General features: G+C 33.3%; 1 protein-coding gene across 8 annotated transcripts in view; it reads left to right on the forward strand.

The window, feature by feature from the left end:
- Nucleotides 1-24813, forward strand: part of LOC124362172 (F-actin-monooxygenase Mical) — a 194167-nt gene that overhangs the window by 106319 nt on the left and 63035 nt on the right. For 6 of the 8 annotated variants that reach the window (XM_046816485.1, XM_046816457.1, XM_046816447.1 and 3 more), the window contains 11 exons: nucleotides 3387-3607; nucleotides 4782-4906; nucleotides 12459-12694; nucleotides 14431-14553; nucleotides 14688-14906; nucleotides 15475-15576; nucleotides 17675-17896; nucleotides 21653-21791; nucleotides 22539-22669; nucleotides 22779-22964; nucleotides 23042-23201. In XM_046816485.1, coding sequence (XP_046672441.1) covers nucleotides 3387-3607; nucleotides 4782-4906; nucleotides 12459-12694; nucleotides 14431-14553; nucleotides 14688-14906; nucleotides 15475-15576; nucleotides 17675-17896; nucleotides 21653-21791; nucleotides 22539-22669; nucleotides 22779-22964; nucleotides 23042-23201 — 1864 coding nt within the window. The remainder of the gene's footprint in view (nucleotides 1-3386; nucleotides 3608-4781; nucleotides 4907-12458; nucleotides 12695-14430; nucleotides 14554-14687; nucleotides 14907-15474; nucleotides 15577-17674; nucleotides 17897-21652; nucleotides 21792-22538; nucleotides 22670-22778; nucleotides 22965-23041; nucleotides 23202-24813) is intronic. The other 2 variants (XM_046816475.1, XM_046816494.1) reach the window with 2 other exon arrangements.

Consider the following 24813-nt stretch of genomic DNA (forward strand, 5'->3'; position numbering starts at 1 on the left):
TTATTTGGCCCTTGTTTCCTGATTATTGTAATTTCTTATTATTTATTAGTTGTTAGGTAAAGGTTTATAATATATTATGTTTTTAGGTTATTTTATTAGAAATAAATATAAACCCAGACTTTTGGATGTTTGCTCTAATTCTGAGGGAACAATAAAAAAGTCACCAATAAATTGAATACATTGATCTTAATTAATTCTACTAGGATACTAGGACATACAAAATTACGTGGCGAGTGGTGACCTTGAGTTGGGTAGGGCCTACGTCGCCGCACCGCGCGCTGTGCCGTGCTTTACGCGCGCTATATTCGCCAGCCGGCAACCACCACCGTAGTCAGTGAAATCTGTCTGCAACTCGTACTTTACTTCTTTTAACACTCATACTCCACCAAATGAATACGGCTCATTCTACCTTGAAATGAAATCGGCTGGACTGCTTGGTTCTCAAAATTTGTATTTATTTAATATTTTAAATGCTTGTAAACAAATTTGGTTGTTTTGGCAACAAGGCGGGCCACATAAAACTGACTCGAGGGCCGGATTCGGCCCGCGGGCCGTAGGTTGGGCAGCCCTGATTTAGGTCATAGAATAAACATACAGCTGGATTTATACAGGGTGACAATTAAGTCTGGAACCTCTTTTTTAATTTTTGAACCACAATAGAAAGAAATACTAAAGTTCACACGTGCTTACTGGTGATAGTAACGCACACATCTGCCCAATTACCGACCGGATAATCCCTTTGGGGGACGGTCCACAAGGAGTCACACAAAATTCTTAAATAGCAGCATAGGTCAAGTTTGGTATCAAATTAAAGGTCTTACTTAGCAGAGTACAATGCCGCAAACCGGACTTCAAAAGGTGGATTCATTCAGTAGTTATAGCTATTTGAATTTTAAAACAATTGAACAATGTAAATTATTAAGTATTACAAGTAAACACAAATTTTTAAGTACCTGTGATCAAAGTAAGTGTTCAAAATGTTCCCCTCCCATCGTCTGGCAATGTCCTAGGCGGTTGTAAAAGCCATCCACTGCATTTTGAAGGTAGTCACGAGGAATATCTTGAGCTTCTTGGACTATGAGATTTCTTAGGTGCGCCAAATCTCGAGACTTAGTACGATAAACTTTATCTTTGAGGTATCCCCAAAGAAAAAAAATCCATCGGAGATAAATCAGGGGAACGAGCAGGCCACTCTACTGCACCACATCTTCCAATCCATCTGTGAAGGATTGTATCCAAGTATTCTCTAACAAGGAGAGCAAAGTGTGGTGGCGCGCCATCTTGTTGGAAATAAATTCTTTGAAATTGTCGACCAAGAGCAGCTTGTAGTGCAGGAATTATCTCATTTTGGAGAATTGCTAGACACGAGTCACCAATTACCATTGATAAATAATTGGCCCATAATTTGATTTCCAATAATACCTGCCCAAACGTTAAGTTTCTGTGGATGCTGTGTATGACTCAATCTGCCACTTTCACATTCTAACAGTAGTTGTGTTATTGGTAATAATTATTGATTCCTGGCTTTGATTACTACATTGTCAGATGATGGGAGGGGAACATTTTGAACACTTACTTTGATCACAGGTACTTAAAAATTTGTGTTTACTTGTAATACTTAATAATTTACATTGTTCAATTGTTTTAAAATTCAAATAGCTATAACTACTGAATGAATCCACCTTTTGAAGTCCGGTTTGCGGCATTGTACTCTGCTAAGTAAGACCTTTAATTTGATACCAAACTTGACCTATGCTGCTATTTAAGAATTTTGTGTGACTCCTTGTGGACCGTCCCCCAAAGGGATTATCCGGTCGGTAATTAGGCAGATGTGTGCGTTGCTATCACCAGTAAGCACGTGTGAACTTTGGTATTTCTTTCTATTGTGGTTCAAAAATTAAAAAAGAGGTTCCAGACTTAATTGTCACCCTTACATTAAAATTACAAAAAATGCATAATACTGTATCATGATGTGGAGGTAAACAACTAATTACATACGCTTACTACCTAGAAACACATTCTAGATAAGTTCAATAACCTTTTGGCCACCTATAAATTTATCGGTATTTTTGGCAATAATAAACTTTTAATATATTAGTGTGGTGTAATGTGTCAGAAATTTGGCTTTTTGCCATTATTTTTGCCTGTTTGGCTAATAATGTGCTTTATGGTGTTCATATAATACAAGCAGTGTTGTGTTTTAATGTGGGTTGATCTACGAGTGCTATCCAGAAAGTAACAAACGTTTTTGAATGATGCGGCAGTAGGCGAGGCTACAGTCACCATTTTGGTGCCAAAACACCCTGGCGTGCCATTGAAACATGGGTGAAGCATGTCAATTGTGAAACAAAAATGCAGTCTATGGATGGGGGCACACATATTTTCAAACAAAACTAAGAAAATGTCTTCAAACTCTGTCAGCGAAAAAGATTATGGCAACTGTATTTTTGGATGCTAAGAGTATGATTCTCGCTGATTTCCTTGAATGAGTATTAACAATCAACGCAGAGAGGTATTGTGAAACATTGCAGAAGCTACAGCGAGCAATGCAGAACAAGGTGATTTTTATTGGGAAGTGTTTGATTATCCGCCTTATAGCCCAGATCTGGCACCAAGCGATTACCACTTCTTTCCAGCGCTGAAGACCTGGCTTACGAAGCAAAAGCAGCGTTGTGACGCAGAACTTCTTGCTGGGGTTTTTTTCCTGGGGGAAAGAGACTTTTCTCTGGGGATAGTCCATGTCCATCTAAATCATACAGATGAATTGGTCATAACAGATAAATTGTGCATGATGGCTATGACCCTGACATAAAAAATGCAGCCTGCCCAGTGGAAACACACAACATTACCCCGTCTGAAAAAAGTACATTATGTTTAAAGTAAACTCAAGGTCTACTTAAAAATGAGTACTTGTTAGAAGTTGTACACGACCTATGTGATGCAGTTTCGCATAAGTAACCTCACTTGTGGACCACAAAATCTTGACAATTTTATCAGGACAATGCTCTACAACATTCCTCACACCTTGTTCAAAACTTATTTTGGCAGAACATGTTATCCCCATATTACGTCAGGTTTATTACTTTCCTGTGGCACCGTGTTATTTGTGATTATTCCCTCACTTGAAGATGCCTCTTAAAGAATCCCGATTTGAGACAAGAATTTTGTAATAATATACATGATGGCTCAACCGAAGCCCATTCTGAAGGAGGCCTTCAACACACTTCCAAAAATGGCAAGAGTGCTGGATTAATAATAATTTTTTCAGATTAAGGTTGAATATTTTTTAAACACACTTGGTATATGTATGATTTAAGTACATCACACAAGCAGTTTATTTGTGTGACAGCGGAACCATATATTAATGGTGTGTTTGGTGTTTGCAGCCTTTCTGGCCTACAGGGTCTGGCTGTGCCCGTGGTTTCCTATCCTCACTGGATGCTTGCTGGGCTGTGAGAGGATGGGGAATGGGACACAACCCTTTGGAAGTTCTAGCGGAGAGGGAGAGCATCTACCGTATCCTCGGCCAGACTACTCCAGAGAACCTGCAGAGAGATCTGGCCAGCTACACACTGGATCCTGTCAGCAGATACCCCAACCTCAACAGGTCAGAATCTTGTACATCCAACTCTGATCAGTATATCTATACAATTTAAAAAAAATTAACTGACAAATAAATAATAATAAAATAAAATTTCAATGAGGTTTAACATATGAGAGGTTGCATGAAGGCTAGTTGCTCACACTTACTTTTTTATTATGTTTTATTTTCCTTCAGTAGGACACCTTCTCATAAAATTGTGTGATTAGTTTTGACTAACAATGTCTCAGAATATACTTCTTTAAAGTATCTGCAAATAAAACTATGTCAATAAAACACATGTTACAAATAATGTACAATTTGCCATCTACAAAATATGTAGACTACACAGGATGTTGTCCATGAGTGAACTGCTGCATGTACTTTTTTAAAGCTTGTAAGTCAAAAACAATTTGTTTCTACTTCAAGAGAATTGTGTCTAATAAAATAACATTGAAAGTGTTACTAAGAGAGGAGATGTATGAAAAGTGTAATATATAAGAGGAGATAAGACGAGTTACTAAGCGGGTAATATTGTTAATGATTAATAAAATCAAAATCACATTTATTTCTGCAAATTACTAAACAAACAAAAGTAAATGGTTTATGTTAAAGAAAAAAAATGTAGTATTTTGATTAAAAATGGCAATATAACAATTCCAAACATTAAATAATTTTATGCTAAATAATATAAAATCCTTAGTCATAATAATGCTAAAAAATTTTAAAAATCCCGGCAAACTGCTGTGCGTGCAATCTCTTGCGTGTGACCCATATGCAGGAAGCTTAGTTTTTCTTCTGCAGATCCTACATTTTATATTATAAATTAAAATGTTTAATTAACTTAGTTAAAAATTAAAATTAATCCTAATTGTCTTTATGTAAGTTGTTTATGACTTTGTGGATTTAGACGTAGATATTAAATTATGTTTTCCTAGATGATTTTATAAATATAAAAGAAAACATCGGTTTATTATTGAACACAATATTTATCTAAAAGTACTGTAACTGATTTAAAACTGATACCAACCAAACATGGTATGATGGTATTTAAATATGCCTGGCAATAATATTCCTCAATATGTCTTGAGTATGCTGCCAAAGCACTCTAGAAAGCAGGTGTTTGGGTTTAGGCAAATTAAATTTCCTACAATACAAATTTCTTCCTTTTATTAAAACTACTAACTTGATATGTCTCTAGTCGCTGTGTGCTGCCAGTACAAGTGCGGGGACTGTACCTGTCCGATAGTCCTGGGGGTGTGGAGGCTCTCCTGGCAGCGCCCACCCTGGCACAACCTGAGCAGCCCAAGAAACGCAGGAAGAGAGGTCAGTGCTTTCCCTTATCATGCATATAAATCCTTATAATTATTTAACTAAGATTAAAGTGACTTTTATTTTAATGAACCTTGACCACACGTGGCTAGTTGTAAACATTTTACTATCATTATAATACAGTAAATCCTTAATAGTTTGATATTTAAATAGGATAGAATTGTGCCAACTATTAATAATTATTAACTATTAACTATTATTAATAATAAATAGGATATTATTTATGTTACCAACTACTGAAAATTGTCTGTGCATTCCATAAAGACCACCAATTTTGGTGGTGCAAATAATAAAAATAACAAATTGAAAAGCTTGAAATTATTCACTTAAATATTTATTGAAAACTAAATCAGGCTATTCAATGGATCAAGAAATCTTTATTGGCTTATAACAATGCAATGGACAACATCACTTTTTCTCATAATTAAATGGCCTACTCCTGTCACACCTATAATATCCTATAAAACAAGTGCAATGATTATACATTTACAAAATTAGGTCAAAGTAAATTTCATAGATACGTGGTAACGTGAATAATGCCAAAATTGCTCATTAAAAATAAAATAAAAGTAAATATGGTGTTAACAGCATCTCGTTAAATATATGTAATATATTTAAAACACTATATACAGTATAAATTAAATAGTAAATAGATAACAATACAACAACAAATAAATAAATAACAATAAATATACAACAATACAACAACAAATACATATATAACAATATAACAAATAAAAAAATAACAAAAAATAAATTTAACAACAATAAATAAATAAGAGATATAACTATTACCAATATTTTAGTTATTAAAAAAACTAAAGTAATAATACAAAGGTTAAGTAGTCATTTGAAGAATAAAATGTGTTATCAACAAGCCAACTAGGCTACCTACAACATTTTAAAATCTAATAGACGCATGCCATTGTTTTTTCAGGAAGTTTATTAAAAGGTTTAATTCTCATATAGATAAAAATGCCTTTGGTTTTCTCCAATCGAATATTCATCTGTTCAAGCATATATTATTTTCTAGTACAGTAGGAGTGTATTTTTTGCATACTAAAAAAACTATCTAATTTTTCTTTTATACTAAGTAAAACACAATAAATATACAGTGATTGTAGGGTCATTTATTCTAAATAAAAAAAATTGGTATGCAAGAAACTTTATTCCCAACATTTGCAATAATTCTAATTACTTTCTTTTACAAAATGAAAGCAGATTTAACACTAGTGCTGTTTCCCCAAAGTGTTATAACATACCTTAGATGGGGATGGATAAAGGCCCATATCTAAGGTACAGTATGCTGTGATTAAAATTTCATTGCTGATACTATACTTTATTTTTCTGATTAGGTATATAACCCTAGCTAATTTCTTATGTATGAAACTTACATGAGCATCCCAATTGAATTGATTATCCATGTATATTACTAAAAGCTTAACAGGTTCTTTGTACTTACCATCAAGGGCACAGTTACAAATTATTTGTTACGTTTGTATATGTTAATGCCACATATACAAATGTATTCAATCAATCAATCAGAATACTTTATTCATATACATCAAGTACAAAATAGGTGTCAGGAGGTGGAATAACAAAATTGAAGTTATAAGTAACCTCAATTTTGTTTTACAGTGTAATATTAATGATTAATGAAGTTTTGAGTGTGGTGGAACTGTGCGGGGACGGGTTGTCACTGGAACATGGCTGAAGATCTCTATATGATGAATTCTTCAACTGAGTAGAATGGTCTCTCTGCAAGCCAAGCCGATAGACGCTGTCTTGTACTGCTTACATTGGGGCCTTTAATTGTCTCTGGTAGTAGGTTCAGAAACTTCACTCCCATGTAGGAAGGCTTTTCTTCAAAGAGTGAAAGATGGTTTACCGGTACGGTGAAATTCATAGCTTGTTGAGTGTTTCGGTTGTGCCTTTCTATGCCTCGTTCTAGTTGCAGTCTGCAGGCGTAGGTTGTTACAGCTAGGATGTACATGCTAGCCACTGTTAAGATTTTCAGTTCACAGAATTTAGTCCTGCAACTTTCTCTTTGGTCAATGTCTGTTAGTATATGTATGTATTGCTTTTTTCTGGTGGATAAGGACACGCTGTAAATTGGTTGCTGATGAATTTTCCCATACTTCCAGGCCATAACGAAGATGTGATTCGAAGAGTGAGTGGTAAGCAATCTTGGCTGTGTTGGTGTTACTTATAGTTTTAATTCTTCTAATGACATAGAGACTACTACTCAGTTTACTACAGAGACTGTCAATATGAGGGGTCCATGTCAGTTTCTGGTCTAATATTACAACCTAGATACTTGGCTTCTTCTGGAGCTTTGATATCTGGGATCCTGTTTACTGCATCATTTCTTCTGCCAAACACCAGTTGTTGTGTCTTCTCTTCATTAACTACTAGGCTATTATGGTGGCAATATTGTATTGCCATGTTAATGGAGACAAAGGAATTAATTTCAAGGGCTCCAGGGTTTTTTTCTCTAAGGAGGAGTACGGTGTCATCAGCATACATAAGAGACTTGCTTTAGTCTTCCATATAGTGCAGGAGATCATTTGTGAATAAGATAAAAAGGATGGGGCCCAGTACTGAGCCTTTTGGAACACCCCTTACTACTGGCAGTGGCCTTGATCTCACTGTTTGTGTAACCCCTCTTTCAATATATTTAAGTTCAACCATCTGGCTTCTTCCCATTAAATAGCTATTGAACCATTCTGCAGATTTCCCGCCCACTCCAATTCCTCTCAGCTTGTTACATAATTGGGCGTAATCCAAACAATCAAATGCTTTACTAAAAAATCAAGAAGAATTGCAGTTGGTGTGTTTCCTTTCTCTAAGTTGTCTATTACATACTCGGTTAGTGCTATTATGGCAGATGTGGTTGATTTCCCTCATACAAAACCATGCTGATGTGTAAGGAACTGAGTTCAATTGTTTTCTCTGTGTCTTTTGCAGTTTTCCTTTCTCTTTCTCTATTGATCACCTTCCAGATAGTTTTGCTTTTGTTGTCTGCTTCCTCTATTTGGACTGCTGTGGCCTGGCGTCTAAGTTCCCTTAGCTTTAAGTCATAAGTTTTTTTCTTATTTGACATCATTATTTTATCTTCCTTTGCTCCACTCAGCAGATATCTGTTCTGTGCCTGCAGAAATTCTTGTTTTAGAACCTCAGCTTCATGATTTGTTAAAGAATATCTAAAATCGTCATTCTTATAAATAGCTACACCACCTTTTTGGTAGTTGGTTCTGCTATACTCTGTAACAACTGTGTATCCAGAGATATAAGTATTCTGAATTTCGTCCTGATTTAGACCGTGCTCAGTCGATACTAGTAGGCCTATTTTTAAGTCCTTTAGTAGATAGGTTAATCTTTCAATTTTATTTGAAATTCTGTCCATGTTTTGGTGAAGTATCCTTAGTTGTTTATGTTTTTTGATTTTAATTGAAGTTGGTGGTTTTGTTAAATCTTTTTTTGTAATTGAGTTTCATTCACTCTGTTGTAATGGGTTATTTGGGAATGCCTTAGTTGTGTGGTACCTGGTCCTTGTTTTGAGTTTTGATTTTCTCTAAAAAAGAATTCTTCAAACTGGCGATCATTTCAGGGGAGTGAGTATTATGTCCTAATTTTTGGTACATTTCTATGTACTTGTGGTAGAAGTCCTCAACTGTTTCTTCATTAGACTGTGGTATAGCTGTAATTGGGGGGTATTGTTTTGCTGCTGGAGTCTGGGATTTCAGTTTTTTAACAGGAGTTTGTCCGACTCTCCCCGCTGTTGGTTCGGTTGGCAGTTTTTTCCATCAGAGGGTGTCTGGTTCTTCCCCGTTGTTGGTTTGGTTGACAGTGTTTCCGTCAGAGTTTGCCTGGCTCTCCCCGTTGTTGGTTCGGTTGGCAGTTTTTCCGTCAGAGTTTGTTTGACTCCCCCAGTTGTATTCTTGTTCATATCCTTCACAGCAGTTACAGAGGTAGATGTAACTTGCGTAATAAATCTAAACGTCGTTTGACAGGTATTTGGCCTTACGATCATATGTTAGTTTGCTTATTTAAACTAATATGTGACAGAAACAGCTAAATACGAAATAATTGAATCGTAAAGTTAAGAATCGTAAAGTAAAGAGGGCTCTGTGGTGTAGTGGTAACATGCTCATTCAGTAAGTGAGAGATTTGGGTTCGATTTCTGGCAGAGCAAGTATTTTTTAAGAATCAATGTTTATTAAAAATTAAATCAGGCTATTGCAACGTGTACAAATTTACTATATATATGTTTGATACTGTAAATTACCAATATATATATATATATATATATATATACATATTCACACATATATACATATGCGTGTAATGTAGAGTAAAAATTTACTGTAGTAAACATTATTTGCTTTTAAACTTCCAAACAAAAATTGTTCATTTACTTTTTATTGACAAATGTAGGACAACAATATATATATATATATATATATATATATATATATATATATATATATATATAAACTAGGTATACATTTAAATTAGAAATATATATTTTGGTTTTGGTAAATTTGAATGGCAAAATTACTAAATTCAAAACAAGTTATAAAATTCGCATTTATTTTCAATTATTTTCATAGTTAATTAGTGTATACAAAAGAAGTATATAATTTTGTTGATTATAAGGTGGTGTCTTTTTAGATGACGTCAGTTAACTAAATATATTAAATTAGTATGATGGAACAAGTGTAGTTATAAAGATTTGAACAAGAGATAAATGATTATCAACAAAGTCCAAAAGTAAGTTTAAATTCAGCTATGGATTTAAGATACATAGTGAGGCAACATCAACAAAAACTAATCCTGAACCTCTCCTCCAACCTTTTGAACTCTGAAGATAATCATCATTGCACACCTCTATATGTATTTCAGGACTTAGCCAGTCTTGTCCCACAATCCCAGTAGGATAACCACTCAGCTTTATTTTTTTTAAATTTCTGTCTCATTTGCAGTTGAAAATTTCTTGTAATTTGAAGCAAACACCAGCAACTATAATGTTCTAACAACACACTTGTATACATAACCTGTTATTGTTAATAATAAAAATAATTTTGGTATAGAATATTAGAAGTTAAAAAGTAATAAAATTTTTAAAGTTGATTAAATCACAGCAAAAATAGATGCAGTTATAGCGAAAGAAATGATTATTTAAGTGACATTTACTCATGTTTTTTTTTTTATTTGAATTGAAGGAATCGCACATAAGTGACCCAATTATATCATGCCATTTCCTAATGCAGAAGCATATACACAAATATGTATTAACAAAACAAAATTCTACATATCTTCCTACATATGACAATGCTACATGATAATTTTGTAAATGTAATTAAACACAGTATCAACTAACGATCAATCTCTCTTCTGTTTTGCGTGGAAACAGCTGCTCCTTACAGAAAGGGTTAGTTTACCTAGGGTTAGGGTTGTTTGTTGTGCAATTTATTACTCTTTTAAACATTTTGGTTTTCCCTGTTCGCAACAACTGGTCTGTGTGTATTCTGGAGTGAGTGTAAGCTTGTTGTTCCATTACTTATTTTTGAATCTGTGCTGAGCTCCAATTGCTTGATCTAATAATTGATGTGCTTTATGACTCAAATATTTAAGAAAATTGTGTGTACAAATGATCGGCATGTGATTTAGAAAATTTTTATTTCTCGTTGCACAATTAATATTGTGGTTTAGTTTTTTCCCGCATGATAACATGTCTCTTGGTTTTCTAAACATGATTTGATAACCGTGTTAAATTGTTCTTGTTTGTTATTTTTATCCGATGATTGCCTCTTAATTTCATAGTTTATTGATTTAAATATCTTTTTCTTTGAGCAATTTTTTAGTGATATATATTTATAAGTGCGCACACGCAGGCGCATGTGTGTGCGTGTGCGTGCACATGTGTTTTTAGGTGTATGGTAGTTAAAAAATCTTTATAAGAGGTAGAGTCAAAATATTCCCAGAAAAAATGAAATATACATCCAGTGGACTTACCAATGGGAAATTTGTTTTGCAACGTTAACCTTCTCCATAACAAAATATAGCAATTAGTAAACAGCGATCAGACATTAGGTTCTGTGTTTTGCTTCAAAAACTCATCTAGTGAGACTCTTTTGAGTTTTTAATTCATGCTTACTGAGACGGGGCAATGAAGAAGAGTCAAGTTTATGAATGAGACAAAAGTTTTCGTGAAGGCCACTTGAGCATTGAAGTGATCCTTGTAGTGGACAGCCTTCAAGTGCAACCAACTGAAAAAATTGTTTGCAGCGAGTACGGCAGGTTGTACGAGCAAGCAAGAGACTAACGATTGACGAAATTGCATTTGAGGTAAATTTATCACATGGTAGTATCCACACAGGATCCTAATGATCATTTGAACATGCATGGTTCCAAAAATGTTGACTGATAACCACTTAGAAAATCATATGTTAATTAATGACTAGTGAGTTAATTGATATGGCCAGGATCAATGGCACTGGATGAAGATCCAGGTTGTTTGAAAAACATTGTAACTGGAGATGGAACATAGTGTTTTCTCTACATCCATCAAACATAACGTCAGTCCTCTGAAGTGAAAACAAAATAATCTCTAAGAAAAGACAAATTTCGCTTGGACAAAAGAAATCATATTTTCCCAGCAAGGAAAAAGTTATGCTGGAAGTATTTTTTTTAGGACAAAAGATTAATTCACTATGAGTCAATCAGCACCTCAAAATATGCAAAGACAAAGTCCAGTAACTTCAATGGTCATTGGAATAAAATTAAATAAATAATTCGCCTATGCTTAAGTAAACTCATTCTTAACGCTATTTAGTGTTGAATGCATTTTATAGCGTGAATGAACTTGGGAGACCGCACAACCAGAAGACTTACTCCTATATTGAGGTGGGAAAAATTGGTGATGAATGAAGCATAGTGATTGTCAAAATGTATGTCTGAATTAGAGTTCAATGTGGCATGTGTGTCCAAAATGTTATATATTTTTCGTTTGCTATACAAATGTAATTTTTGTCCCTGCAATAAATATTTGACTACCAAAAACACTTTTTAGTTTTTTGAATATTTTTATTGCTTAATGTTCTATGTCCTGTTTTTGTATTTCATTGTTTAAATATCCAAAAAGTACACACTTTAAAAGAACTTACTATGCCACCAGCCTTTTTTTAATTGTTTGAATAATACCACCCAGCCACTTTAGTGTTGTTAAACTCAAGTTTATAAGGATTTACACAATTTTAATATCCTTTGAAGCACACTTGTCAATTTGTCTTCCATGTTTTATGATGTGGTGAATTGAAATCTGAGAGTATCTACAGTATTTGTTGAACTGAATTATTACCATGAACAAATTGGAAGCTGTTGAGTTTGTAGGTTTTAAAACAAATTCAGTAAGATAATGTTAATATTAATAAAACAAAGTCGTGCATGTATTTACCCTAAAAATCAGCTTTGAAAAGTAGACTCTGAATTGTTACCAATCTTATTGCTGTATTTATAATTCCAATATGACCATGTCCTACAGATACACAGGTTCATCCTGACACTCTATTGCTGTGGCTAAAGAAGCAAGTGGCCCTTTACGACACAGTACAAATCTTGGACATGAGTACTTCCTTCAAAGACGGGTTAGCGTTATGTGCCATCATCCATCGCTACCGGCCAGACCTCATAGACTTTCACAGCCTCCAGCCGCAGGATGTGGCAGCCAACAACCAGTTGGCATTTGACATCCTAGAGCGTGAACTAGGCATCCCTCCAGTGAGTTTTCATTTATCATAATACTGTACACTGTACACAGTGAGTAAAACTGTAAACATGAAAGTGATGTTACTGTTTTATGATGTATATAAATTAGTGACATAATTCGATTTGGAACTAAAAACTATCTAAATAGTAGAGTTGGAGTTACCTTCTGAGGTTTAAACATTTGATGTGGCAATTTTATTGCATCCAATTATGAGCACAGTGGTCTATCCTGGGACACCATGTCGGTTTTGTCTAATGTAGGAGGATTCTGAAGGTTGATATGGAATACAGAAGGGGAGTGCCTTGTTTGTGTATGCTGATGAATTGAATTTTTTCTTTTTAGGTCAGCCTCAAGAACATATTGAAATGTCATCATATAGCGTATTAATCTAAATAGGATCAAGAATTCTTTGTCAGAAGGAAGCTTTTATTACATTTAGATATATCTAGTTAATGTGAGTGCTGAGTTTAACTCCATTTCACCTTCTGCTTAGTGTAGTGTCTGAAATCGTTTAGCTACTCTACTAAGCGAAGGTGAATCATTATTCCCAGTGTAGTTACATTATATCTAATTTCATTTATTTTTCTATGAAACAAAGTAGATAGTTATTTAGCTTGCATTAAACACATAGAATACAGTGATAACAAAATATCTACTTGTCTGTATGCAATACAACATTGTAACGAGTTAGTAATTTAATATTTTTTAAATAATATATTTTTCATTGGTCCACTCACATTTGTTGCTTTCGCATGTAGGCTAATTTCCGATGTTTTGTGTCACAAAATAAAAAAATTAGATTCATTTGGCATTGGCCTTTTTAACTACTGTATTCTAATATATATATATATATATATATATATATATATCTATTTAAAGATTGTTTTAGCATTAAATTTTAATAAAATAAGATATTGAAAGTAAAATAATTGTAGTTTTTTTCAGTAGTACCGTATTCATATTTCTTGTGAGTGTGTTTTATAAATGTCTTGAGGCAATAATCTCCAGCTGTACAAAACATGCCCAGAAATTAAGATTGCACAATAATTTAAAAACTAAAAAGGCAGTGTATTAATTAATAATTTACAAATAACCAATGTACTATGAACACTATGTTTTACCCGGTATGGATCCTTCATCAAAATCTTTTCTTTCACCTATTTTATTATGGTGCAATGGAACTCATTGTTGTAGAAAACTTGGTTTCGCTCAAACAAATTCAAAACGTGCCAGATCAGGGCCACATGCTTGATGTTGTTTCATCGAAATGAATTTTGATCTTTGTTACATTTCATAATTTCACTAGAGTTTTATAGTACTGTGCAACATTAAAATTGTTTTCCCTTGGGGACACAAAGATGTTCAGGAGCATTTTTTTCACATTTCCAGAAGACATAAGCCATGATTTTTCATGCCTAATCATTGGTTTTCTATTTCGTTTACTGATGGTGAGGAGGTTAATTTAATATCACCACAGCATTTATTGCCTTCTGTACCTGGGTTGTAGGAGGGCACCAACATTTTGTCACAAAGGAATCAATGAGTTGTTTGCCTTCCATTTTGCTTGAGTAACTTCTGTGAAGATGTGATTCAGCTGGCTTGTATTGATTTGTGGATTGTTGTGGTATCCTCTTACATATAATTTTCTAAACTCATGGATATGATGATCAAGTTATCTTATTGTCCTTGATTCATGATAATAGTAGTATTTCAGAGTTAAGTCTGATACCGTCATGTTTGACCTCAGGTGATGACGGGTCAAGAGATGGAGGACTGTGTGGTGCCAGATACTCTGACCATGCTGTCCTACCTGTCCCAGATCTACGACACTTTCCGTGGTGAGATTCCTCACATCAAACACCCCAAGCTGGTAAATACTATGCTTTATTTTTTTTATTTAAAGTTTAATGTAGATAAAGGTATTTTGCAACCAAATATTTAATTGAAATAAATTTAATGCGATCAGTTCATCTGTTCTGAATAAATACTTGATTGTTGCTGTAGGAGGAGAGTGATCTGGTAAAAGAGCATGATCAGAACATGGTGGCCATGTGGAATATGAAGCTGCGTAACCTATCTACTACGCAAAGGTTATCTCTGTTAGGCCGGATGCCATCGCCACGCGAGCGCAAACATGTTCGACACTCAGTGACCACCCCACGCACTGATACCATGCAGCGCCGTGCACGCAAGAGACGCAGTGACAAAGCATCTCCACAGATGGTTAGTGGATTCTTTTCAATGAAGTATAAAAAATCCTAATCTAGTTAGTTCAAAATGACATTTTTTCTATGATTATCAGTTTTTTATCCATAGAGTTTGATCAGCAATTACTATAATTAATGTGTTTGTTTTTATTTTAACGATTAGAGCTAATTTATGGTCAGTATTATTACACAGGGTTCAAATTTATGATATCAATATGTGCCTAAATCAAAATTATAATTTTTCTTCAAAAGTTATTCTTTCTAGTGATTTTAAACACTTAGAATGTTGTGGTAAATTTGTTTGGTATTCAATTTTTATGGAAAGGTGTAGTAAGTATAAGTTTAAATACCTTTATGTACCATTGCTTAATAGATTGATGTTGTATTTTATAACTTTTAGTTAAATTTTGAAGTTTACATTATTAAAAAATATATTATTAATGTAGCAGTTTGGTACAAATGCAGTAATTTAATAAACAAACCTTTTTTTAGATTTTGCTTTTAGATTCATGATTGTAGATTATATTGTACAAGTCAGCTGTACCTTTGTCTAGTATACCAGAAGAGTTGTTCCTTATGTTTAGTATAGGAGAGCCCGGCCACCCCCTCTCAATATAAAGCCTGTGAATGAGGATATTCCCGGGGGCTGTCTACAGCACCGGGCCCGCCAAGCTTCTAAGGGCCTCGTAAGTCATTTGTTCTGTGTGGGTTTCCTCTCTGCTGTAAACCCAGATGTGACAGTGACAGATGTTGTTATCTATTTCCTTTCCCTACTCAGAATGTAGTTGCTGCTAGGCAAGCATTGCTAGTTGTTATAGAGTTAGTTATTTTTGTTCTAGATTTTTCACTTTATGTAAATGTGTAGAATCCAGGTGGATTGGGTTCAGGAATAGAAACAATTTTGTTCAATAAATATAATAAATGTATTATCTCTTATTTCTGTTTTTTATCCAGAAATTTATTTTTGTATTGGATCATCTTTTATGAAATAGTTTTAGTTTTCTTTTACATTGTTTCTCTAATAGGGGCTGTTAGAGGATTATTGAATATTGTTTTTAATATATATTTTGTAAATGCATGGATTTGTATGAATAATCTACACCTTGATTTGAAATTCATACTAAAATTTTACAACTAGGAATATGGCACTCACATTGTCTTAGAAAACAGAAAATAATATCACGTTAATGTTATATTGTATTTTTCCTTTGTGACCTGTATAAGCAAGAGTCATTACATAAGAATTTTTTTAATGAAGATAAATTTTGTTGTAGAACACCAATAGTAGACAACATATAAAATGTCACCAAATTGGAAAAAGATCAGCTTTGTTATTGTCTCCTTTATTTTTACATTATGAAATAGACAACCATGTTTTAATACTTCACCACTTTATTTACACTTTTACCAACTGTAATATTATTTTACTCTTATGTTCAAAGTTGAGGATTAGGTGTAAAAATGTTCAATGTTTTAACCATATTGATAAAAGCATATTTGCTTTCTCAGAGTAACTGTTTATGTTTTCCATGTGATTTAACCAGTACCTTAGTCAATAGGACACTATTATGCGTACTCTTCGGCACATCAACTAAGAGTAATTGTAAAAACTATTCTCAGACTCCTATTTTTTTTGTTAAGATTGGAATTTGCAATACTGCCATCTTTATTTGGAGTCAAAATAAATACCAAAACAAAAGATCCAGCCAATCAATATTTCTATGAAACTTATAAAAGTATTATTATTTCTGTTTTAAATATTGTAGGAAATTAGTAATAAAAAATAATTATTTGATGGCATCTTATTGTATCTTTCAATGTTATGTGTAATGTACAACAAATAATATTTGTTTATATTTATTTTCTTAAAAATACAGGTCATAGCTTTTTAACAATTTTCTGTTGTATGCAGTTTTTAATTTTAATAACTTAAACGTAAAATCAAATTTTAGTGAATACATGTTTTTAGAGACTTTTTAGACACAAATTAAATAAAAGTTACAATATAAATAATTTATTTAAAATATTTGAAAAGATGGTCAATTAATAAAAAAAGCAAAAGCCATTTTAAGATGTCATAAATTGCTTACACTATAGGTTTTAATGTTCTCTAGATGGTTAAATAAATTGTAACCAAAGCAATATATAGCTTTAACTGATTGGTTTTGCACACTGTTTGCATAACTGTATTACATTTACAAATCTTGAATTCTATTTAGATAGGTCTATTGACATGATCTTTGTTTCACGTCCATGGCTGTGTGTCTGTTGACTTATACATGTGTATAGCACCTGCATGTTACAAAATATAATCATGTTGGTTGATTACTACAATCTTTGGCATAAATGTTTATCAGAGAGATCAATGGAGTCATAAGATTTTCAAAATCGTTTACATTTAACCCTAATGAGTCACTGACACTCACGTCTCCGGTATGTTGACAAGTTGTGTCCATGAAATTATTTGTTATAAGATCAATGTACTAAATGGACAGTGCTTTTTATTTTTATACCAATTAAAAGGAGAGATTTCATAACAAAACTACAAATTTACAGATCTGTAAGTTTGCTTACCCTAGCCATTCCTAATACTTACCCATATCTTTAAAAAATATATTGGCTCAAATAACATCCATAGACAAAATCAACTCTGAAGGAATGTGTTGTGTTGAATGAGTTTTCCTGATTTCTCAGTCAGAAACTAACTGGTAGTTTTGAGTACTGCTGTACCCCTGAAATAGCAGTGTAGTTAATGCTTATGTACGAGTGCCGATGCTGACGCAGGACAGAGAGTCCGACCAGTTGCGGATGGAACGTATCATGAGACGCCAATATCTGCGCCACAAGGAAAACGAGCAGTTCCAGAAGAGCATGCAGATGTTGAGTGGAAATGCCAAGAGTGATGACAAACAACCTTTTGAGGACTACTCTATCTTCGTGTACCGCCAGACAGCACCTGATTTCCACGATCGAATTAAAGAGCTTGAATTGAAGATTCTGTACCCAGTAAGAAGTGTGTCACTAACTGTGTGAACACACTGTTACTAATTTGCGTGTCTAATACGTATAACATAGACTTTGAAGCAGAAACTGTACTCTAGTATAATTTTTCTCATTAACTTGTGTTATTGGTGATATTTGGTGCATCTTTGTGTTTCTATCCTATAGCATTAATATAAAATGTTGTTACTAAAATATTATTGATGTTTTTCTATATTAATGACTAATTTTTAAATCGAGTTAGCATGTATTGAAATATTCACAGTGAGCCTTTAGATCTTCAGTTCATTCAGGAGATATAATCTAAGTGTCCTTTTACTTTACTTCTTATTAACATTAATAACATATTCATGTAAATTGTGTTATTTTATATGTTTTACTATTTTATATTAACTATAACAATTAATAAGTATTATTAAAAGAAATACTATATAATACAGAAATGAGTAGTAGATTAAGATTAAGGGAGGAAACAGACCTCTTAAGGGTTTAGCCTCTGGAATCATTCTCCATTAGGTCAAACATGCTTTTGTGAACCTCCTGATGTTAGGAGTCTCCAACACCTGAAGCAGAACACCTGGTTCCACCAAATCTGTAGAAGTCTCTAGCTTTGGAATCACTGTCCTCTGGGTCAAATAAGCTTCTGCGAATCCCTAGACTTATAGTGACCATTAGCATTTGAGAGTACTGTCTCCTGGGTCAAACATGCTTCTAAAACTTCCAGCATCAAACATCTGGTTTCACTAGATGTCTAGGAACCTGGGCTTTGGAATCACTTTCCTTTATATCAAATACGGCTCAAAGATTGGTTTTGTCTACAGTAGTGGTTAGACAGTATAAATAAGGTTACAATACCTGATTGTCACATAAAAATGAATGAAAAATTTAAGGTAGAGAAAGTTTCATAGCAGCCATAACAGCTGATTAGGCTGCAATAGCTGAGTTGAAAATAAAAAATATTTTGTAAACAGCTGATTACTTATTTCCTTTAACCCTGCAACTGGCTTTAAGCGATTATCGACGCATTAACTACAGTTTCAAAATGGCACTAAGCTATTTTCGACGCATTAACTATGTCGTAATATGATCTCTCACAGCAAGTCTATTTTTACTTAGTTTGAAGTAAAACATACGTAAATCTAAAGATAAAGATTCAAGGTTTCATATTATATCATAAAACGCTCTATAGTTAAGTTAAATCTTTCATTATAAAATTCTAAACTTGGATGTTTACATTTCCGATTGCCATTTGTTTGCGTAATTTCCGAATACGCTAAAATTACCGTATGTTTGTAAAAATTCCCTATCGTGAGTTTACGTTCTACACGATCGTAAGTGTCGTCATTGAAAACAGTGTATTCTTGGCTTTCAGAAACATCTTTTCAATAGCCAGTAGGAAAATAAATGTTTATAAAATAAGCGTTTGAAAAGCTCGTGTTTTGTAAAATCCCAAAATGCCTAATGCGTCGAAAATAGCTTCATTAAATTTTGTTATTTTTTTTACTTTATCGTTGTCTGGAAATAGTGAAAATTATATCAAAACAAAGAAGAAGAATTGCTCTAAGCAACAGTATAATAGACAACGAAGACTATGAACTAGTATTTTATTTTTGTTCTGTTGCGCAATCACCGACTCAGCCAGTAGGGAAGAACAACGCATCGCATGGTTGCCGTGTTGATTTCTTTGTTGTTATTACGCCATTGCCGGTATTAGTGTATTGCTTGCTATTTATTTGGATATTTTAGACTTTTCGTTATTTAGTATGTATAAATAAAAGTTTGTTTATTGTTTTTTTTAATTAGTGAAGAGAAAAATGTAGATGTTAGGTTAAGTTTTAGCGAATAGGTTGGATTTTTGTGAAACTGAAAATAAGCCTATGTTCACGTAGGTTCAGTGTTTTATTATTTTGTAGACAATTTAAATTTTATTAAAATTACATTTTGATTTAAATTTATGCAAAGGTATTTATTATAAAAGTAAAAAAGTTTTTTTTTTTAACCTTTTCTGAAGGTATTAGCGTTTTATTTCTATGACTATCGCTTGTTCTATTTTTTTAACAAAAAAAAATAATAGAGATAAAAATAAATTGTTGTACATTTTTGTAAACTTCAATAAACGCACTATCTTTATAAATAATATTTGGATGAAAAGAAAATTGTTAACTAAAAAGGTTAAGCATTTATTTCACAATTTTGACTTTTGTAAAAATAAAAAAAAGTTTGTTGCCATACAAAAATATCTTATACAATGTAAACTTCCATAAATATCACATTTTTCTCTTCTAAATATATTTATCTCTTAGAAAAAAATATTTGTTCATCCAATAGATTCCAAAATGTCACAATGGTATACATAATAGTGCTATACAAACTTTTTTCAGATTTTGTAGTTTTTATAGATATATTATCCAAAAGTACCAATAAACTTCTTTTACCTAAATATTTTTTTTGTAATTTGTAATTGAGGTATATAAGCAAACTTTTGTATATTTTAGAATTATTCTAAAAACTTTCATATTACCTGAGCGAGTGCTATACATTTTGAGAAAAAATTTATTCTTTACTAATATTTTTACGTTAATCTGTAAAAAAAATAAAAAATATATTAAATGATTCAACCTTTAATATTTTTTTTGGGAAACTGCATTTATTTCTAAAGACATTGATGTTTTTAAAATGTTTGTATCTTAAAAAATAGATGAGCAGTGATTAAAATACAAAACCCTTACAAAATCACCAAAAAGTGCCTGCCATTTTGGGAAAAATGATGGCCAGTTCCAGGGTTAAAAGAAATGACAATTTTCTAATAATTTTTAATTTATTATAGCCTTTTGATAAGCTGATTATATATTTCTCCATTTTACATAGTGAAAAAATTATGTGTAAAAGCAGGGCAGAACCTGAAGTTCAAAATGGCACATAAATCAATTTGACACGATTATTTTTTTTTTACTATAAAAAATGAGTAATGGCATGACGGAACCTATGGCCATATGCCAAATGGCAACTAGAATCAGTCTATAATGAGTAGATAACTATTAATTCCCGCAATCTTGGTTATAGCATCTGGTCTGTAAGAGGTACCTTCTCCCATCTTGGGACTAACAGTCGGTGAACCCAACTCCTGAGCTCTCTCTATCTTGATATACACTCTTGAAGTCTCCAATTATATGACTTCTCAAGCCTCTAGGAGCTTTACTTCAGAGAGAAAACTCCAGCCTCCAACATCACTTGTCCTTTAGGGTGTCTTGGCCAGATATATCGTCTGACTTCTGAGGCCCTGTGTCAGATCACCTAGCTCCTGAGAACACATATTCTTGTGTTGTGCCTGGACCGTTTATGGCAGATCCTAACTGGGGCTGCTGGTCTCTATGGCTCCTAATCTCTGAGGGCACTTGGCCTCTTGAAATTTTCAATTATTAGTGTTTTTGGGATCAGAAAGCTTCCAGATCCCCTGGAAGACGTGTCTATTTGCATACTTGGCTACACTCATTGTATGGAGTTATAAAGGACCCACTCTCTGAGGCCTCCAGGAACCTAGTAAGCCTTAATTTTTGGAGGCAAATGTGGTGTTCATTAACTAATCTGAATTCAAATTAAATCAATAGATTTTCATATTAATATCCTAATCAAAAACAGATTTATATAATAAAATAATTGTAAAGCAATATTAATACAAAACAACAGTTTTGTGCACAATTAATAATTAACAACATATTAACCTAAACTAGAAGCAATTTAATAAAATGTATATGATTTTAGGATAAAGATCAGAGGCTTCTTGCAGAAGTAAAGAAGAGTGCAATGGACCCACACTTCTCTGGGAGGGTGAAAAATATTGAAGATAAACTTAGAGGCATTGCACATGAGAAAAAGCCAAAGGACCTTCATCGAGCTATAGGTAAAGTAGTATTTGTCAGTAAAAATAAAATTATTCCATTTAATTAGAACTGATTAAATAATAATGGGAAAATCAAACACTGATCCAATTTCATATCTAGCAATGTAGATCTCATCTTGGGTTGTGTTCAATAGAGATCTTTAATCATGAAAACTGGGGTAGGAACAGAGATATGAGATATAAACATAATAGTGCTTTTGTGGTAGGTTAGCAGTGATTCATACTCACAAAAAGGGAATAAGAGGTACGGTTGGAAAGAAAGAGGTCAACACTTTTTTGTTATGTCTTCTTATTATGCATGTCCATGGTTAATACAAACTGCTAAACATATTAATTTTCTTCAGTTAATGGTTTTAATATATTATTAGCTGAAAGTTAGCGAAGCCTATTACTCGAGGGACTGGAAAAATTTCTGTTTCTCTGTCTGCACAATAACGAACTTACCTAAAAACTTGACATTTTACATGAAGAACATTTTTATATCAAGTCCGGTGATTGTGCAATTTACTCCATGAATTTTTTTTAAAGTTCAAACAGCCGCCATAATGGATTAAACTGGTGTACCAAGCTGGCTAACGAACTTAGTTGAGATATTTATAAGATGAATTTAGTACCAAGTTTCTACTTATTAAGGTTTTTTTGGAACAGTTATCGTTTCCATAAGCCGAATTATCCTGAACACATGTAACATAATTGTTGTAACAAAATGTGTAGTTTTTATTTTATTAAGGTGATTTTTTTTTTCAGGAAAAATTGAGAAGTCTGACTGGAACGTCAAAGAAATTGAAAAGAAAATCACTGAAAATAAATTTGGAAGAGGAACTCGAGCACACACGGAAAAAGTTCCTAAATGGAGCAAGGAGCAATATGATGACAAAGTAAGAGTACGCTTTACAGTATCCTTTTGCTTGTTTATTTGCCGTAAAATCTAGAAAATACCATCCCATATTAAAGAATATTATAAGACTACCTATGAATGTTGCCTAGGTCCGCAAGATCCAGATGCGGGATACAGAGAATGGCAGCAAGTTCACGGAATTGGATGACACACTCAAAAGGATAGAGAGGAAGATGAAGGAGGGTGGAGTGCTGGAACAGGGCAAGGTGTCAGCTCTGGCCGCCCATCTCACCAACATGAACCAAGAGCCAGAGAAACCTCCTCTGCAGAAGTCTGTAGGTGTTACTATCTACACTGTTTATAGATGCTAATTCTTTTAGACATATTACTGATTTGTGTGAACTGTGGACAGAATTCGAAGGCAGCATTTGTGATGCCATCTCAAGGGGCTTCAGAGACTTGTCACTTTTGTAACAAGCGTGTGTATCTCATGGAGCGATTGAGTGCTGAAGGCAAGTTCTTCCACCGTGGCTGCTTCCGCTGCGATTACTGCAACAACATCCTTAGACTTGGTGAGTCTCACAATCATTTTAGTTGTTTAGGGATGAAACACCTTATCTCATTAGATCCAGATCCGATTTTGGTAGCAGCAAAACAGGATCCCTAATTTTAATCTATTTATGCTTTTTGTTATATGTTTGTTTATGACTTAATGTTTTTTGCATATGAGAATTGTTCATATTGCATCTAATTTCACTTTTACTTGCTTTGCATTTTTGTGCATAAGAATTTAGTTTGAAATTTGGGTAATACTTTTACCTATTTCCTATATTTTGTTATATATTTATAAAAACCTCTATCCTAGTACTAGTTTGTAGTTTTATGTTTTTCATGTTAAGTTAATGAACAAATTTAGGAATTATGAAATACACTGGTATTTACTACTTCACTACTTATTTTTTTATTAGGCTAGGAAATATCTAAAATTCATAATGGTAGTTTTGTGTTAAATTTGAGTACTATTAGCATCTAATACATTTTTCATAAAATTGTTGTGTTGTGTTTTGGGCTAATTGCTTTTAATGTTACAATTTTGTGAATTAAATTTTATAAGAATATAAAAAAGGGGTTTTTAGTATTAATTGGTACGTAATAATATTGAAAAGTACTCCTTTGGCAAGTCTGCTCATGTTACTTGAGGATAATATGAGAGTCGTTCAATAAGTCCTTAGAAAATCCTAGAGATGGCGATCATAGGATTGAACAATTTTGTTTCTAAGCAGCATTATTGACTAGACACTGTCAAAATTTCTGCTCGATCTATTACGTAGTTTTGTTGCTATTGACGATTGAAGTGGACAACTTTTGTTTGTTTTATAATAGTGGAGGAAAGTGAGTTTTGAGCAGTGATATACTTTTTATTTCAAAGGCTTAACACCGAAAGAAATTAAATCTGAGTTGGATGTAGTTCATGGCAAATCTGCTCATGTGTTTGCAACAGTTTACAATTGGGTAAATGAGTTTAAACATGGCCATTCATCTACAAATGATGAATATCAATCGGGATGACCAGTGGAAGTGTTTACTCCTGAAATGATTGAAAAAATTCGGGAAATGATTTTGAATGATGGATGAATTAAAGTGCGCAAAATACTTAGGGCTACAGGGATATCACAAGGCATAGTCGCTTTAATTTTCGCTTTAATGTATGAAAAATTATCACATGATGGGTGCCGCGTTTGCTTATCAATTACAATAAGAACAATCTTGTGGTCGACTGAAGTTTTTTTGGCTATCCTGTGTCATAATCCTAGTTTTTTTGTCAATACATCACTGCCAATGAAACATGGATTCATTACTACACTCCAGAGACAAAAAGACAGTCTCAACATAGGATGTTTGATAGTCAACAGGTGCCGAAGAAGGCAAAGACAGAGAAATCGTCCGGTAAGGCAATGGCTGGGTACAGTCTTCTGGAATGCACAGGGTATCATTTTAATTGACTACTTGGAAAAAGTTGATAACAGTGGTGGGTTGTGTGTCTTTGTTGGACAAGTTGAGCGAGGAAATCTGAGAGAAACGCCCATATTTGAGGAACAATGTATACCTGTAAGGTTTTAATGGCCTAAATGTATACTTGTAAGGTTTCAATGGCCTAAATGACTGAATTGAAGTTCGAGACGT

Source organism: Homalodisca vitripennis, chromosome 1 (assembly GCF_021130785.1).
Source record: "Homalodisca vitripennis isolate AUS2020 chromosome 1, UT_GWSS_2.1, whole genome shotgun sequence".
NCBI lineage: Eukaryota > Metazoa > Arthropoda > Insecta > Hemiptera > Cicadellidae > Homalodisca > Homalodisca vitripennis.